The sequence below is a fragment of the Anas acuta genome, chromosome 4, assembly GCF_963932015.1.
Source record: "Anas acuta chromosome 4, bAnaAcu1.1, whole genome shotgun sequence".
Classification (NCBI taxonomy): Eukaryota; Metazoa; Chordata; class Aves; order Anseriformes; family Anatidae; genus Anas; species Anas acuta.
In genome coordinates this window covers 12212468-12232234 of record NC_088982.1, presented here as the reverse complement: position 1 = coordinate 12232234, position 19767 = coordinate 12212468, and the positions used below count along the sequence as shown (strand labels likewise).

Here is a 19767-nt window from a genome sequence, read left to right as displayed (position 1 = left end):
AATTATTTCAAACACATTAAACATAACAACATAACTAGATATAGAGAGTTTACCCAGTTTTTATTTACACTGAAGGTTCCATTAACATGGTAGAAAACACCAGGGACGAACACATACATACACATCCTAATGACTTAAACATCACTGCCTTTCCAGTGAGCAACCTGTGCCAAAAGCAGTAACCTTACAGACGGAGTACTCGTTTTCAAATTTCTCAGTCATAAAGTTTAATGGGTAAAATCTGGATAAACTTGTTCTAAATCCCTAATTAAATTTAACAGAAAGAATACAGATCTCCTTCAACAACCCTAAGGCCTTTCAGGGTTTTTTGTTTTGTTTTTTTCCCCCCTTTACTAGAATAATCAGGCAGCATTAGGAAGTACTAATCAGGTGACAGCTGAACAGCTGGTTCCAGAATTGGACCTTTTCTAGGCTGTAAAAGGATATAGTACTTTTTATTTGCGTGTGCTGGTTTTCTTCGGGAAATGGAGAGGAGCCACTTTGAGGCTTGTTTGTTTTTATACTGGGGGAGGGCTCCTGGGGTTTTTGGTTCTGTTTCCACTTTTGCTATTTGCTCCTTTCATTATCTTTACTGACCCTGTGCTTTAGTTTGAATCATATTAATCAGAAAAAAAATTGTTTGCAGCAATTGAGCAGCAATATATAAACTACTAAAATCATTAAAGAAGCTGTCTAAATTATACTGACTAACAGGTAAGTAATGAAAAGTTGCTAAGTGTAGTTATTAATGGGTTTTAAAATAATTACTACATAAAACAGTTGCAGCTGCATAATTTTTCAGATTTTGCCTGAGCTACAATATGTCCAGACACCATGCTACACATTAACATGCAAAGGGCTCCACACAACTTCTGCAGAAAGAAATCAATTTAGCTGTTTAGACCCCTAAATATATTCAGATAAGGCTATAAAGATAAGGCTAACAACGCCAGCTATTCAAAGTGACTGCTACTTGTTAATTTTTGCTCGCACAGTATTTAAAACTTTGAAGACATGATATGCAACCTAATTATTACATTGACTCTTTAATCGTGACTTCTGCCCATCAACTTGGTGGAAGATGACTTTTTTTAAAAGCTAATATTTAAACTAATCTTCATTAATTGCTGCCCTACTGTAAACTAGTTAATGGCTTCATTACACAAATAGGTGAGGAAATAAAAACCCAAAATAGAACAGAAAAAAATGCTAAAATAACTAATAATATTGGATGAAAGCTTTTCTCTGTTTCCTTTGAAGGTCAGAATTATTTATTTTTCCAAGGAAGTTCCTGCTATTTCACTTTTAACATTTTGTAAAGATAAAAGAAAAATGCATAGGTGTGCAAGTTTGTTAGTTATTACCCTTGCATGTTTTAATGGTGAAAAACACAGCACTGTATGTAAACTGCATCTAGAGGCATGTAATAACACACTGGGTTTATGAAGTCTTTAATTACCCACTATTGGTCACGTTAGCACCACCTCTGTAATACAGAACAGTGCAAGAAGAGAAGGCGAAGAAGTGATCTCCTCATGAAGTGTATTTATAACCACGGCACCGTGAGGGAACACAGTTACCGATCATCCTGTCTCCCTATGATGTACCAATACAGGATCCTGATGTGCCAGTACATCAACTTGTCAGGAGCAGCTAGAGCACTGCTAAATAGCAGCACAGCCAGCAGCCGCTCGATGATGTTGCAGTGCTGAGCACACAGAGAAGTTCGGATCGGTATGCTGCTGCTGAAGAAGCATCACTTGAGCTGCTGACCACGTTTGCTGTGTTTTTAGATGGGAATGCAGTGAGATAAAACGACCTGCTATAAAAGCAACCACCACACAATACCATATTATATGCGGTTCGCAGATAGAACAAGAATAACAGCCCTCTTTCCTATTGTTGTGAAGAACTGAAGCCTCATTTTGAAACGCTCCTCTGTTCCAAATTCATGCTCGAGCCGTGAATTTCAACAGGATGGGAAGCTGTCTGTTCCTGGTTTTCTGACATATCTCCCTCCATGTTTCCCACTCTGCATCACTTCATCAATGCAACAAATCCATTAGGCCCTTGTGTTACAGAGACCTCTGGCTATATGGACTGCTCTTTAATGGATCACACTTTCCTTCCATATTAAATGCTCAGTTGTATTAGTTAGTAACTGTTTCATCTCCATAGAATCCCTTTAATAGTTGAAAATGTAAAACAACTTTTCTATTATTTTCTGCAATGCTCTGCCCCTAAACTTTTCTTCGTTATTTACCTCCTTATGCTGCAAGGTCTCTCTTCTCTCTCAGTGAGAGATTATTACATTAGCAGAGCCAGATTTCTCCAAGAGCAGCTTTTAGATTTTTCCACTGAACACTTCAAATCCATATCCTCTGCTATTTTCTTCTGATGATGTTTATCATCAGTTTTTTTTGTGTTGGTTAGCTGCAGCTAAAGTGATCTGCACATTGTTATGCTCCAACTTAAGCTAATATCTAGCTGGAACATCTTGCATGTTATTACAAATGTTTAGTTATATATGAAGACTTCTAAAATAAAGGAACAAGGCTGGGTCAAGCACTCAAAGACAATGATAAAAGAAACTAATTTACCATGGGAATTTCAAGATTCCTTTCCATACATTTAATTCCTTCACTGAATGACTACTGAGGTAAAACAAAGTTCACTTGTGATTGTTAACTACAAAAGCAGCTAACAAAATAATAATATGAAATCAAATTTTTCTAACATTTATGCACTTCTCTTCAGTGAATGTCTTCATTCCACATTTTTAATGTCCACAGGTCTCAGGTATTTCTAAATTATGTAATTAATAAGCATTAAATCCCTTTCATTTACTAGCAGGATTTAAAGGTTGTATCTTCAGACAATGGCCACCATTACAGTAATATCTATGTTAACAGAAATCTATCATCCCACAAGAACCTGACCCATCCTCTCTTCTCACAGCAGGCATTAAACAGCAGTGCCCTGTGCCAAAGCCTATGGATAGCTATAGCTTCCTTTGCCAGCTCCCAGATATTCCCAATATGGTGCTCACGGTTCCTCCTATGGTAGGAGAAACCTCTCTCAGGGCCTCTCCTGCTCAGAAATTGTTTTATTGGCAGCGAGAATTTTCCTGAGAATTGCAAATAGAGTAGTGCAATACTTTTTCTAACCTAAAACAACTATTAAATAATACCAGAATTTCCATGAACAAAGAACATGAATTTACCTTACCCAAGTGTTTTGACCTGCCAACTGCTGAACTGATAGATATACAATAGATACAAACACTTATCATGAAACACTGGGGGTGGAGAAAGATGGCAAGTATCTGACGCAGACCACTCCAGGCCAGCTAAATGTCATCGGAGATAGTACCATTACTCAGCAAATGGCAATGTGCTTATCTTCCTGCTTCACTAATAACAGAGAAAAATTGCCTGTTTGTGCGCCAAAGGTGTGATCTGATGCTATTGATTGAAAAGGCAGACATATATTTAATTATTCATTATACTTTACTAACTAAACGGGAGAATGATGGGAACTCTTCACTAACCTCTTAGCAAGTATGTATATTTGAAAATAATTGTATTCAAAAGGGTAACAATATGTAGACCAACCATGGCATTCGCTCTTTAAATCCAGTATCTTTTGCCAGACAACAAAAAACAGGTTTTGTGTAGCAGCCTGAAAGCCACACACAACTTGCAAATTCGTTGTGCATGACCTACAGGCTTCTTTACTGTGGTCATGCTCCACAGGACCAGCTGATCATCTAATTCATGCTGACCATGGCTGCTGTAGGATCTCCCTCAGAAGACCTGAACGTTCACAAGAGGCCAAATGTGCCAGCTAATCTAGCGTAGGATCATCTGTTCCAGATTCAGCAGTTCTCCCAAGTACTTTGTGCTCTCTGGAGAAGCCACTGGAAGATTTTATAACTAGGCACATCCGAAATAAAGATAAAGCTCAATATCTGAAGGTGGAGGCAGAGAACAGATGCAACTCAACATACAGCATGAAGAAACTGAGAAGACATAACCAGGGATCATTCCCCCATCTTTGGCCAAAAGGAATGATAGATCTGAAGTCTTCCAATTCAATATCCAATGACATCACAATTTTAATAACCTCTGTGCAACTGGATTAATCTACAACCAATGTCATGCTCAGATAAAGCAATAAAAAAATATAATTTAAAAAAAGCTAAAGTAGTCATAATTTTAAGATCTCATGCAGTATCCAAGCAGAGCAAAATATTTCATTGGCTACCAAAGGAAGTAAGGTTTATAACATGTGAATCAACACCATCATTCCAAAAAAAACATGGTGAAACTGGTGATATTCTGTATTAATAAGTCACCTCTCCTAGAGCTTAGAAGAGGCACAGGTAGGAGACAGAAGATATTGCCATCTAAAACAAACACGAAGAGAAGCTCTAGCCTCAGAAAGCAAGCCAGTTGGCACTGAGATTGCTTACTCATTCCCATAGCTAGCTGAGGTGCCAAAGTAGATATAAACAAACCTAATTATTAACTATAATTTAACATTGTACTTTATTGATTTTTTTCTTTTGATAACAGAATTGTTATCTTACAGTCAAAATCTATGCTTTGTTAGAACACAGTCTGTTTACATTTTAAGATTGCTGAGTACACAAAGTAAATGCAGAATATATGTCCAAAAAGGAGGTGGAGTTTGGGTTTAGGGTTTCTTTTTTTTCTTTTCCACAGACAGTAAAATGAAATAAAGTTGTGCTGCCAACAGTCCTACTGCCTACCTGCCACTGAAGGCAAGTCTATAAATCATAGCAGTGGGTAAGCTTCCCACCAAGCTGCAACCCTGTAAGCAGCTGGCAACATCAAATGCCAGAGCCAGTCCAGAAGTCTATTTCAATTAATTGTTTTAAGAGCACTTTAAGCAGGAGGCAGATGATGAAAAGACAGTCCATAACAATGGGGACAAACCATACTGTCACAACTATCCAAAAAGCAACAGAATCAAGAGTAAAATGAGATCAAAAATGGTGAGTATACATGACTGTACCTTGGTCTATCATTTGGAAGATATAATCTATCAGTGCAAGCAGTGCAGCTTGTCTACTATATTTAGGGCTAAAACCAGATGAATTCAGTCAAGGAAATCTGAGGATTCTAGATGCCACCACAGTCGCCTTGCGCACAAGCTTCCTTATAGCTTTCCCTAAAAAACAAAGAAATTCGAGACAAAAAAAAAAATGGTGAAAATTTTCCTCAGCTAAGGTTCATTTTTCAAGCAGGAACAAAACTGTTGACCCTGTAAGCAAGCAAGCACCTTGTTCTCTCAATCACTTTCAATAACAGAAAAATACTTCCTCAATGGACTTTCCCAGACTTGTATATCACAAGCTTGAGCCCAGATCTATCTAGCTCCGATACTCACTTCCATCTGTTTAATTAGCTGACACTCAAGAGAGTTTCCTCTCTTGAGTTTCCTAATTTCTTGAATTACCAGGCAGGTACCAATAGTTCAGTCCTGACCTAAGTCATTGAAATAATTAAGTACCTTGAAAATTCCTTAGTCTGAAACCCTTTGTACAGCTATTGAAGGGATTCCTCTCAAATTAATCAATTTACCCTCCATCAAGAACAGTTCTACAGAATGCTTGTTGAAGCAGGGTTTTAAGAAGCATTAACTGCTTCATTCAATAAAATTTTAAACAATTCCCAGAGCCTCAGACTACAGGATTTAGAGAACAGGTGCCCTTGTCTGTTTTACTGGAAGGCAGGATCTTCCTAATGAAAAATGAAAAAGTGGTAAAGAAAAAAAAATAAAAATCACATAAGCATACAAATAAAATGCTCTATTTCAGAAAAACAAACTGCATTCCTGTCATCAGAACATAAGGAGATGAAGTTAAGGAACCCATTTTATATTAATATTGATATTCAAACCAGAGCAGCCCAAGCTATCAACCCCTCATCCCAGGTCTGTATAGCATATAGAGAATAACTTGGTGGATCCTCGTGGATATATATTTTCCATTTTAATTTGTATCTTTCAATTTTCTTCAAAAGCCTTTCTTTTCTAGAAGATATATTGGAAGACAAATAAATGCAAGTACTGAATAGGAAAAAAAAATCTATTATACATGCCAGGATGATTTCAATGCTTATTTACACATGCTTACGTTTGGATTTGTAGATCTTTGAAATTCAGAAAGATGAAGTGCTGTATCAAAGCAGTCCTTTTTATGAAGGCATTTGTCATTATGTGAATCTAGTCCAGACAGCAGCAATCCATTCAACTTAAAGTCACTCAGGTGTGTGTTTGCACTCATCCTACTCACGGCAGAGTTTTTCTTCTACTTTCCTTTTTACTATTAAAAGCACCACTCTTAATAAATGGTGAGTGTGAATCAAGCCCAGAGTATTCTTTTGGTAGAAATGGGGCAAGTCCTCTGGGAATACAAACCATCATAACTCTATTATAATTTCCAAAAGCAGCAGAGTTATAAGTTACACCAGCAGGGAAGTGGTATTTGTGATTTACTTGCAAAGATTCATTATAAACAGTGAAGAACTATCAGTATGTGTATGCAACATGTGGAAGGTAAATAAAGGGACATGTAGCAAGCCAAATCTTTGAACACCAGATCAGTGCACAGAGTATTCTTTATGTAACTGAAGTGAAATTCACTTCCCATCTCTTAAACTGCACTCTCCTTAAAATGACAGGGCTCTACTAAATGAAATCAAATCCCTTATGACTTGCCTTGCAAGCTGAGTGACAAGTAGATAAGGGCATTTAGTAGTCAAGGGCAATTTCTAAGTGAAAGCATACAGGAATATATGTGTAATAACGGTGTTATTTAAAAAAAAAAAAAAAAAAAAACTAAAATAACATTTCACATATAATTTCTTGCTAAAGTATTAAAAGTCAATAGCCATTGCAGAAAATACTTTCAAGACCCTGAATATTCTTTTCTACTTTCTGGCTTAAGAATTTTATATGTTCTTCTTTCTTTAAATGACTGTGGCTTCAGTGACTGCAGTGCTTGAGTAATAAATTTATTTATCTCTAGATCACCTACGCCACCACTGGGAGACCTCATCTAAGCATTTATTTGCAGCAGACAACTACAGGAGAACTTTGGTAAGTTCTTCTGTCATTTCATTGGGAGTCATTTGTTGAGGTTTTCCACTTCTACATTTCAAACCATCATCCCTTAATAAACTCCAACATACGACATCCCAGTCACCAGGCAAAAACCTGGACCAAAGACATTATTTGTCACTTAAAGAATACTGGCAGTGTACTTCTGTGCATTTCATTTTCCTAATAACCTTTGGGATGTTTTCCACTGTATTTTTAATGTTTACAACAATTAAAAATTAGCATTACTTTCCCTAAGATTCCTGTAAACATTTTGAATGCCACCCACCAAAAACCCATGTCCAGGAAGAAACTCTGTTCTCCCTCCTCCAAATGTATTTCTAGATGAAGATAAGGATCAGTATAAAATATCTTACACTATTATAGTGAAAAATTATCTTCTAAACTCCATTGACCATCCATAATGACTGCTGGTCATTGATATATGGTGGTTCTCTTCATACCAGGTGAGAGTAGAGATATCAGTATTCACTGTCAGCACTTTAGCCCACAGTGGAACATTATTACCTCCATATAGAAAAAGAAGGTATCAATGAAAAGAAACAAAAGGCTTAAAATAGGAGTATCTGATATCCACTGGGAAAGGATATTGTGCCAAAGACAAAAGGTCTTCCTAGAGTAAATCTTTACTTTTTTCTTTTGTCCATTTATTTCCAAATTCAAATATGTGTTTTCACATACCTGTTGTTATCAGGTGTACTGTCTGGGTTTTTGATGGGCTTTGGCATATAACACTGTATTCCTCAAGTGTGATTTCTAGCTATTTCTAAATTGAAATGAAGATTTATTTGTATATAACCATGACTTCAAAGAGAAAAAGGGTTGTATAAAAGCAGCAATATTTTTATTTGTCTTACTGATACAATTGCAGACAGACTGGGGATGAAAACAAACCTGCCTGAAAGCACAGAAGAGCTGCTTAAAAATCTGTAGAAGACTTTGTCCACAGAAGTCTGTCCTCCTTTTTGGGTAGTTCATCTCACACGATATTACCTCTCTCTAACCAACTTGTCATTCTTATGACCTTGGATCACTGCAGTGACACAGCACCATTACGACCTTCAAAGTCATTCTGCATTACATAGCAGCCTTCCAGAATTTTCTGATTAGCCAAGACACAATGCTAAAATTGAGAAGACAGGCAGCAGAGTCTAGTAATCTTCCACTCACAAGTAATCATCTGTAAGAAACGTACTGCCTTTAAATAACATAATGAAAAACATAAGGACTGTGTGCTGTAGTACAATTGAAAATGGCCACAGAATAATAATAACAATAATAATAATAAATTAGCTGTAAATTGCTGAAGTCTTTGACGTGACAACATACAGAAACTTGTCCACTGATTCAGTTTTTGTCATCATCCTGAAAATTTTGGCTACGACCACTATTACTAGCATTTAGTTATTTCTTAGAAAACACACCAAAAACACTGACTGTAATACATATTTTCTCAAAACTCAAATTCAGCTGTTCTCCCAACCTCTGTATATTTTCAAGCCAACAATAGCTGCTCTTTTGATTACAGCTCTAGTCTGTGTGACCGATTCCCTATTCTGGGTTGAATCATCACAAAAGCAAGCGGATTGGCTAAGTCAAATGCTGAATACCATAGCAACTGACTTGCAGCCTTGCTAACATGAAGCAAGGATTTTTGACTTGAACAAGAGCTACAAGTGAAAACAGCAGGCTAAAAGCAGACCTGGTGTAACATCAGCAATGCAACAGAACTAGAAAAGTCACTTAACCCCTCCCTAATCGTTTCTCCTTAATACCTTTCGACTGCAAAGGGCAGCAGCAAATCTTCAGATTCTCATTAAAATACAATATAGCGAGCAAGGAAAAATGTGTGCTAAGGTATTGATTTAGCATATATATATAGCCAATGCAGACTCTTTGCCAAAACAAATGGGATTAAGTATTGGAAAATCAAGTCACGGAAAGGGAACAATAATAGAGGTTGATCTGAGTTTTAATTAATAATCATATCACAATAATAAAAAGGATTGGAAGCTTCTAAAGAAACACCTCAAAATATACTTAACCCTACTTTGTCTAAGTTACTGACTACCTTCAGGAACGCGTCAAAGTATCCAAGATGCTAACAATAAGACAACCACTTAATGGCAACACCCTCTAAGACCTGCATCAGGTCTACAAAGAAAATAAATGAATCAGCTCATTGCTCTAGAGTAACAGCAAGAGTCCTGCTTCAGGACAGCTTAACATTATTCCAGGCAGCTGAAGCTATGAAGTCTTTGCTTGCAAGTAGATGTGTCCATATATTTTAGGTGAGCTATAACAGGCCTTCAGTGCATTGCACAATGGAAAATTAAAGCCTTATCTCTTCTCCACCACGTTTGGGGCAGCTTGTATGCTGGAGACACTATTCCTTCTTTGTGTTTGGGCTTTATAGTCCAGGAGTAAACTCAGCTCCATCTTTTCTTTGTGCATCCACTGAAGTGGCACTGAAAACCTGCTATGAACTAATCTATCAAGAGAACCAAGCATAAGACCCAAAGCATAGCTACCTAAACTGCTTTTAATATTAGGGCTAGTTTTTAAATCTGAGTTAGGACTATAAATCTACAGTATCAAATTAACTTACTTGATCTCTCTATAGACATCATTACTCCTGAGCTCTTGCTGACATCAAGGAGTACTATAATCCACCCACATCTATGAAAATAGAGACAATTGTTTGCAGTTAAAATAAGAGGAAGGACTTTACTTCAGGTTCCTGAATTTGAAAACACTGGTCTGATTTTCTTTCAATGAAATAAAATTTTTAGTTAGTCAGCTGGTTGACTTTGACAGTGAAAACCCACAGAATTCTTAAGGTCTTTTGACCCTCAAGTTCTGGCAGTCTCTCAAGGAGTTTATGGTAACAGGAAACACTTCCATCAGAGACTAGACACTGTGAGTTAACAAAGCGTAGATGTTTTTTGGAGGTAATTTCATCATACTCATAAATTGCTTAACGTTATGTACTCGTGTTGCTACAATGGGCATATTTCTCTTTTGTCTCAAGTCTCTGATATATCATAATTCAGACATCAACTCAGCCTAATTGCAAAGACACAGTTGTATTCAATATGTATGCATCTCCAGGTATGTCTATATTTATAGTATTTAGGGTGTATACACTATTGTTGTATGCCACTGAAACATAAGTACCTATCTTCCAAAAATGGTGGTTATTGCTTTATTTGAAAGTCATTTTTTTATTTAGTTCACATGCTGTAAAACAGTGCAGAGTCCCCCAGTTTGGCTCCATAAATAGCACGTCCTTGTCATTCTCACATCTCAAGTAGAAACAGACAGAGAATTCTAAGTGTGATTTTAGAAACAAAGGAATTTCCAACATTTCCCTTACCTGTCAGGTAAATATGCTTGAAGGGCTGATCAAAACATAGACCTAGCTCTTGCCTATACCTCATGCTTTCAGAATGGGATTGTTTGTTGAGTTTGTTTTGATATATCTTAGTTTTGTTCATAAAGGAAAAAGCAAGGATTTTTTTTTTTTTAATTGAGCTTTTATCCAGCAATTCACACAGAAAGAATACCATCTGTTTTCTGAAACATGCGAAATAGCACTCTGTGGTTAGTACCACATGTGCAAGCACTGTCTAAAATAGCACCACATATATGTTGAAGATACTGATATGCTGCTGTAAATACAGCCCTTTCACATACAAGATCAGATTTTTCCTCATACAAGTAATTCTATTAAACACAAATAAATTACAGTTTATTATTGTGATTTCCCAAGATTAGTAAATTTCCCCTGAAGAGTTTATAGTCTTAAGTCGGAATCCAAAGAGAGGAAAGACAGGAGAATGGGCCAGAAGTAAATTTGCGCATTCTGTGTACTTATACACACACACACTCTTGCCTATACAAATTAGAAAATGTAGATCAAGGACAATAAATTATTGTAACAGCAAAGGTCAGACTCAAGGAGGGATGGAACTGTCTTTGACCTCATCTGTGAAAGAATTTTTCCATGCACAAAGTGGCATGAAAGAAATGACAAAGATGCAGTACTGCAGCAGAGATTCAGTGACTGAAGGGCATAATGGTAAGGCCAGAAAACGAGTGCTTGAGAGAGGACATGAAATGAAAAAGTACCCTAATGACTAATGGTCAGACAACGGCTCCAGCTGCAGTGTTTCAGAAACTCTGGGACAGGACAAGATGAATGTTCAGAAAGCAAAAGGGAATGCTGCTGCTCTATTCCACCTAGCAAAAGGGCATTACTTCAGCATAAATCCTTTTATTGTTCTTTAATAACATTTATTACTATAAAATAATTATTTAATAGATGGTATTATCAGAAAATTTAAAAGCAATTTGAAGTACCAAATGTGTTTTTTGTTTGTATCTTTTTTTAAAGTACTTTTTTAAAAGTACATATCTGCATGTTATCCCACCTGAGGAATATCTGGAAGCAACTCATTAATGAGAGGGGAACTCTGTGCTACAGCAGTTGTAGTCATTCCTTTTAGTAACAGCTTTTTTTATGCTGATACAGCTAGGGCCCAAGTAAAGTATTACAAAAGTATTGAACAGAAAAAGGAGCATTTCAACAGAAGCACAGTACATTCAACCAGAATCACCTGCCTGGTTACAGAGAACACAGGAAACACCCAAGCCATCAAACAGTTGTACAGCTCACCAAATCTTGCATTTTCACAATGTTCTAGTATCTTTATTTTTTTGTTGTTTTTCTTTCTTTTTTCTTCTCTTTCCCACAAGTAGAACCTCTTTCCTTCCTTTCAGACATTTAGACTTCTGAGTTCAAAAGTGAGTTGACCTAGGCAGTTCAAAGTGCTCTGCAAACTAGGTAAAGGTGTTTCCCATTTGGTCTCAAAATAAACTTTGTTAAATGAGGAATTTAAAAGCAGATGCGAAAAGACAGTAGCATGAGCTATGTCATCAATCTGAGAACTCTGCCAAAGTTCCCCAGTGTTATACACAAACAAAAACATCCCTTCACAGGTATGTAATAAAACCTCCAAGAAGCTGTTCACCCTACTGTGAAAATGATAAACCACAGCAGTGAGGTTGGCTAAATTGCCCAAGGACACCTGTAGAATTAGTGGCTACGTAAGAAACAGAATAAGAACTCTTATTTATTTTTTTATGTGTAGAAACATCTACAAATGTGCCTAGAGTACAAAAGATAGTCATTGCCATTTCATGCAGTTTTCTACAGTCCAGTTAAAAAAAAAAATAGGTGGCACGTGCAACAGAATTACTCAGCAAGTGAGAGACAGAGAAAGAAGGAAACAAAGAAAGAGGAAAAGGCTACATGCCTTTACTTTTATTGTAAATCTTTAGGGTTTGGATCATTTTTAGAAAATCTCAGACTCCAAATAACAACACTTTGTACATGTGGCTTCTAAGTGTGCCACTTTCTCTAGGAGACAGGTGTTTTCAAATCACTTTTATTCATTGCTTATAAAGTGACACAATACAATCAAAGAGCTGTAGACATCTTTGTTACATTTGCTTTTTGTGTGTCTTCTGTAGTCCATTGTCATAAGGGCTCACCTGCAACCAGCCATCTGGGATGAAAACAGAAATAAGTGACAGGCATCCTTACCTCCAAGTCCATCTCCAGAATCAACCTCATAGATGCTTTCCCCTTCCATGTTGTCTGTAGGACCCAGCAGAAAAACAAGATCTCTCACTGGTGATTTGCTCAGTGTCCAGAAGGAAGATGAATCCGCTCACTCTGCAGCCAGCAAGTGATATCTTTCAAACAAAAACATAAAAACAAAGCCATTGATCCACTTCTGCTATAAAAAGGCATGGTCATTTCATTTCTCCCTCAAGTCCCCAACATTTCAAAACTGTATGTCCGTTAGTTCTACTTCCAATATCCCAGGTCTTTTATATATCAATACAGTCTCTTCAGTGGGCATCTGAGCTCCTTTTAACTTGAAAATTCAACTGTCATTCACACTATAAATAAAGAGTTTGCATCAGGCCATGTTCCAGAACTATACTGAGGGAAAAAGACACAGCACAGACCCATGCTCTCACTCATATGGCTTGACATGACCAGAAGTGGGCAAAATGGAGCAATATACTACCCATCCAGAGGATTAGTTTTCTCTGGCACACCATGGACACATTGAGACCAAATAATAGGTTGCAAACAGCAGCATGTCCTGAAGGTACACAGATCATAGGGGTCAGCTTTCTTAAGACTGCTCTTTAAGGGTCACTTTAAAATTAGGCTGAGAAAGCATCTCAGTTTAGCAATGGATTTGATTTGCAGATGAAAGTAAAAAAGAGTGTAAAGTTGAAGTGTGGACAAAAGAACAAAACCACCCATTGGCATATTTAAGAAAGACAGAAAGGGATCAAAGTCTCTTTTTCCTAAACAAGCTTGAGTAGCTAGTGGCTTTTATATTACCCTGCTCCAACATGGCAAGTTTTTACCACCTCCTCCTTTTGAATAAAAGAAAAATAACTCTCAATGAATTAAAAAAATAAATAAAAGCAACTAATGAGTCAGGAAAAATCCACGCATAGAGTCTTTGAGTGGAAGAGACAAAAAGTAATCAAAACAGCATGGAGTTACTGGAGTAGTTGTGAAGCAAGCAGAGAACTGTCACGCATCAGATGCTCGTGATCCAGACAGCAAAGCCATGATAAGCTCCAGCACTCATCCCCATGTATAAGATTTGCAATCTGATTAGTTATAAAACAGAGGAAAACAGAAACAGAAAGCCATCCAAAAAGAGCACAGAGGCCTCTCTCTGCCACACATGAACTCAAAGAGGCCAAGAACATAAAACAGGATGAATGAATGATGATTAATTATATGAATAATGTTATTTATAAAACACAGTTCAGGTACCATTGGTAACCTAAAGCCTAAAGCTTTAGGTTACCAATGAAGCAATGCATTGACTGTCGCCTTGCGAGTTTCAAATGGGTAAATAATTAATTTTTATTTGCAAGTCTGTGGCCTTCTCTTTTGCTTTTCCATGTCATTGGGACTACATTCAAATTGTCCCGTGCCACTGCACTTCATTTAACGGGTGGAAAAGGAAAAAAAAGGAAGTTCTGTATTAATATGAACTGCCCTGTGTGTTTTGTTCATCGCTTCTTCAACTTCCTATCAACAAGAAAGCAGTTAACGTTATGAGCAAATTTGTATTCAGACATCGAGTAAAAGAAAATCAATTGTTCAAGCACTACGTCATTCTGTTGATAAAAAGAAGGGCATACCTAGAAGCTTCACACCAGATGACCTCTACTTCTTCAACTTCTTCAAGCATCTCTCAGCATCTGCATGCTTTTGTCGATTTTCCGCTGGTTGAGCCAATGTAGGTGTATGCCATGTAACTGAGCGTGCATGGCACTGCAAAACACTGAGCAGACTTTCCATGAAGTGGAAACTGTAGTGTAGTCATCTTATACTGCTGGTGCCTCCCCTTCAACTCACTTCAGTGATTCAAGGTGTTATTCTGAATGAAGTCATGTTTTTCAGAAGGTGTGCTACTGCAATTTGCTAGACTGAAGACTGTGAAAGGATCCATGATAATGCTGATTTTTAGTAAAGTATCCATTGCAAAAATTTTAGTTTGGAAAAAAAAAAATCCACACATTTTTAAAAATATGAAAATACTTACCAAATAAATAACTGGAACACAGTGGTTATAGTGGGTTATAGTGTTAAGCTCTGGCTGAATATTCACTCCTGAAATATGCATGTTCCAAATGCTGATCTAGGACACTCACAAGAACATTAAAGATTGTAGTTCTTGTTTATAAAAGCAAAAGCATCAAGCAGTGAACACTGGATTCCCATGATCACGAAAGCGCTACTGCAGACGTCATAGGATTTAGATGTGTTTTTACAGGACAAATAGGTCAGATGAGGAAATAAACATAATTTCAGAAAGTCAACTACAGCCTTTCAAATTAAATAACTTTTCTTGCATAAATCCTTTTGGTAAAGGTTGTCTTATCCTGCTAAGATCTCATTGCCAACCCTGGCTTTTAAGATGAACACTACAGTCCTGGTACAGTAATACAGAAACTACTTCTGTGTAAAGTAACTGCTGATCAAAGGACATTGGGCAATGTCTAAAACCTAAACATTATCTTTTTATCCAGGCTTTATGCCTATTTACATGGAGAAAAAAATCCTATGCCCAGCATAAATACCTACTTCAACATCTGTTTAGGCACAGGTGTTACACAGCTTAATGTCTTTATCCATCTATAAACAAAAAAGTATTTCCTTGTGAAAAACTCATGAGGTGTCTCATTTTGCATTATAGTAATGAACTAAATGAAACCTATATGCCTCTATCTAAACCTGTAGGTATAAAGAGTAGTAAATTTCATGATAACTAAAGTATAAGTGTTGATTATTAAAATTAGATATCAGTATCATGAAATGCTAGTATTTCAGTGCAAGATTACTGAGGCATTAATTTGAATCAATCTTTATCACCTAGTTAGAAAATTAGTATTATAATTCTTATGAAAATCTGATTAAAAATAAAAAGAGACTGACAAAAACAGAAGAAAAACTGTTTTAAAATCATTTATTATACGTATTCCTTATAAAACACATTGACTGCTGCTTCTTTATTACATGCTTGCTCTCTCTTCCCAATTGGCATTCACACAATTGTTGCTTTTAATAGCATTTCACTCACAGTTGAACCTTCTTTGGGGTGGGGTGGATATGAAAAACCCTATTGTTCTGTTCCCTGGCTACAAGAACTTTTTAATTAAAAATTGAAAGCAAAATTATGTGTCAGCACAAAACCATAGAGCCACTCAAATGTAATCACACCAACAGGAGTAAACACAGCGATGGGATGGTTAGTACAGAACTGCTTCTTGTGTGGCTGTGCTGGCTATGAGTTTATCCCTTCTAGTAGGGATAGAAGAACCTGAAATGTTTAAGGTTAGCCTCATCGCAGAGTAAAAATGCCACAGCGGAGAAGCAGTTAGGCATGAGGTATGACCAAAGCTGTATCAAAACAGATAGAGTGCCCTAATGTGTTTGATACTTTTTAAAATTATAGAGCATCTGAAACCAGGACTCCTCATCACAAAGTTTATTTTTTTGGCTACATTTGCTTCTTGCTCATCCAAAGCCTTTCCCTTGGTAATGCCATAGAGTAGTCCCTATCTTCTGCCATCACACCAAATGTAAAGCCATACAGGAACAAACCATCATTCCGTGCTAGTTTCTGGTCTTTGAGGAAAAGGCTATCATGAGAGAAACCAAACAAACCAAAAAAGCCGTGAAGTTATTTGCTTAAATTGTATAATCTGAAGTCTGTGTCAGTTAGTGGGAGGCTGTTGCTGGTGTTGAGGGAACAACACACAGAAGGAGGCTCAGAAAGAGCCTCATTGAGACACGTTCATAGTTGCTGCCTGCATGCAGGTTGCAGAACCACTTGTGAGGGGACAAGGCACCAGGTGGCAGAAAGACAATGTCAAGAATGCCGAACTCAATACTGTTTGCGTGATGGTGTTTTTTCTGGAGAGGGGTTAAAGAAGCCACACTTCTCTTTTAACACGTGCCACATTATATTCCCAAAGGGATGTGTAGAGCAGCAAGGAGAACCACCTCTGGGCTCCCACTGGAAATTGCAGTCCTCAGAGCAGGGCCTGACGCCATGAGCTGCAGGCCAGGGCCTGCCAAAATGGCGCGCGCTGCTCACCTACTTGCCCTGCAATCCCACAGACTGAAGGAACCACAGCCACACACATGGGGGTGATCTCTGCTCTTTTTGACCTGCCTGAGTCCAATAAAGCCCTATCTAATGTAAACTTCTGTGGCCTCTTGCTCTTTCTGAAGTGATCTGGTTAGCCCTCCGGCTACAGATATTGGATTTGGGGGAATTAAACCCCACTGAAGTAACAGAGACATACACTTGGAGGATACGCACATTTTGATAACATTTGAAAAAGTAAAAATTGCATCACAAAAATCAAAGTATGGTAAGAATATTTATATTTGCATGCTTTAAGCCTTCCAGGAACTTTGCAAACATAGCTCTCCAATTAAAGTCAGAAAGATCTTACAGTTTAGTAGATGTTGCATCACATGCTGAGATAACAAACACGCCAAAAGTAAAATAAGATGGGAAGACCAAAGTCACCACGATAGCACACTTCTCTGCTCCCTCAAAGACCAACAGTCCTAACACGTATTTGGGGCAGCCTTTTTCAAATCACATTGCCGATCACAGATTCCTAAATAAGCCCCAACTTCTAGGCTGCAGCTAGACAGACCTTCCCCAGGTGTGCACTGCCAACTCTCACCTATAAATCCCAGAGAGCCTTTTCAGGTAGTCTGCACAGGAGAGCATTCATCTTCCCTCATTCACCTCCATTCTCTTGTCTCTCTGGAGCCTATTGCAGAGGGCACAAGTGGCAAGACTGCTTGCTCCTCCCAGCTCATCGTATCAGTCTTTTTCTGTTCTGTTTGTTGCAAACACCCTTTTTCAGTATTATGCATTATCACTGGAGAATGGTTCCACATCGGGAACATGGAGGACATGAGAATGCAGTGACTGGAGAGAGTGACTTTGCAAACTTTTAGGAATACAACTGACGTTGAGGAAAATCCCAAAGTAGTAGAAGACCAGATTTCTAGCACTTTTGTGTTCTTACACCAACTTCATCATAGGACAGGAGTAAAACTGATCATCAGGTTTTTCCATCTAGTTTTTGAGAAAAAAGGAGAGGAAAACAAGAACAAAAAAATCTGAAGATTTGAACTACTGCATCAATGTTGAGGCCAGGGCCAGATCTACTTCTGAAAAGGTTCTGTTCCTTCAAGACTTACTTTCACGTAGATCTACAGTGATTTATGAGATACATCTGCACTAGTCCTGTGCCTCTGCAGGTGGCCAGCCACACATGAGGAGTCCTGCTTAACTAGTTATTTATGCTTTCTCTTCATTTCCCTCATTTGTCATAGGAATTTATTCAAAGTTAACGAATCAGTCCAAGATTCTTCATACATATTTAAGTGCTTTTCAAAAAAAGAAATCAACATTCTGAAAATGGCTGGAAATCTTTTATTCAGTCAGGCATAACCACACTTTAGTTAGTCCTGCAGCAATACCCTAACGAGAAACCTTCCAGACTACCAGCCTTGATAATCATAATTCCATCTAACAAGGCTTTCAGTGAGACTGTTTTATTATTCAGGGAAAGTCTGAGTTGAATTGATGCTGAGTTGAATCTCATGCATTTTTGGAGATAGCTCCATATGGAAATCTCAAGGAAGTCAAAGTGAAAGTATCCATTCTTTATGGATACATGCATTTTTAAATGCTGGTAAAAATGTTCAGTTTGCAATACCTCCAGATAAGCTCCCAAGTAAAGATTTTGCAAAATAAGATCAAGTGCTAACAAAATGGCTTGCTGGAAATAGCTGTGAAAGGAGAGCTGTCTATTCTAATCCTGCAAAACACAGTTCTGGGAGGGAATAAGAATCAGTATGAACAGATGGATTTCAGAACCTCATTCCTCCAAAACAGCCCTCTAAATTGGAAAAAGTAGTGAATTCTAAGCCTGAGGTACTTCATTTCTGCATGTTTCTTTTTTTTTTTTTTTTTTCTTAAAAAAAGTTTATATTTTAAAAGAACTCCACACCTGTTTTACCTGCAAGACTGTTTTATTAGTTTCATCAGACACTTTCAGGTGCTTTTCTCTACATACTTATTGTGACCTCTGTGAGAGTTATTTCATGCACTGGCATTTAAAATTTCCCGGGGTTAGCAATTCAGCCTCTATTCTAGTATAACAAGAGTACCATGAAACATTCAACATGCTGTTCTTTTCCTTGTGGTCCAATGCGATGGAATAACTGAGAAAGCTTGTTGCTTTTAAAAACATGCAAGAAAAAAAGTGTGAACAAACATCCTCTTAAAGATATGCAAAGACTCCAGAACATCAGTTCCTGAAGTCTGTACAATACCAAAGAACAGAGGAAAACTTTAGCATTAACCAGTTTTAGAGATGCCTTTTCATTGTTCATTTTCCGTTTCAAGCTACATCTCTGCAACAGAATGCTGTATAATGTACAGTACGAACTGTGCACCACAAACCAGCAATTGCCATCAAGCAAACTTATCGCTCTGCATCTTAGAGAAATAACTTCACAATTTGGTTCCTCTGCTAATGGCAAAAACAGTAATTCTGACACTTAGAGGTGAAAATGATATTTGTAAAACCACCTGATGAAGTTGACTAGACTACAAGCATACACTACATATTGTAACTTTTGCTAACTCAGCTATACTAACACAAACATGGAGGGAAGGGGCAGGGGATTATATCAGAAATACTTTCTTTCATGATGGGTCTAAGAAGCCAATTTTTGTACCTTAAAATTTATGTTATAGTTACTAGGAGACTGCATTGCATCAAAGATACATAGAGGAGTTATACATCTTTGTCAATTACACAAACTGATCATGGCACATAGTATCACTCTACTGTCATTACCAACACAAAGCATACCTTAAAAAAGGAGAAAAACAAAACAAAAAAAATCAACTAACAACACACAAACACCACCACCTTGATTTGGGGGAATTTTCAGTTTAGAGTCTA

General features: G+C 37.4%; 1 protein-coding gene across 7 annotated transcripts in view; it reads right to left on the bottom strand.

The window, feature by feature from the left end:
- Positions 1–19767, bottom strand: part of PPP2R2C (protein phosphatase 2 regulatory subunit Bgamma) — a 186729-nt gene that overhangs the window by 81288 nt on the left and 85674 nt on the right. The window contains exons 1-2 of one of the 7 annotated variants that reach the window (XM_068679863.1): positions 12758–12883; positions 5041–5196 (exon numbers count right to left, since the gene is read on the bottom strand). The exons of 4 other annotated variants lie outside the window; for them this stretch is intronic. In XM_068679863.1, coding sequence (XP_068535964.1) covers positions 5041–5053 — 13 coding nt within the window. In that variant the 5' untranslated portion in view covers positions 5054–5196; positions 12758–12883. Of the gene's footprint in view, positions 1–5040; positions 5197–12757; positions 12910–19767 lie in introns of those variants that run through there. 2 more of the 7 variants (XM_068679861.1, XM_068679862.1) reach the window with 2 other exon arrangements.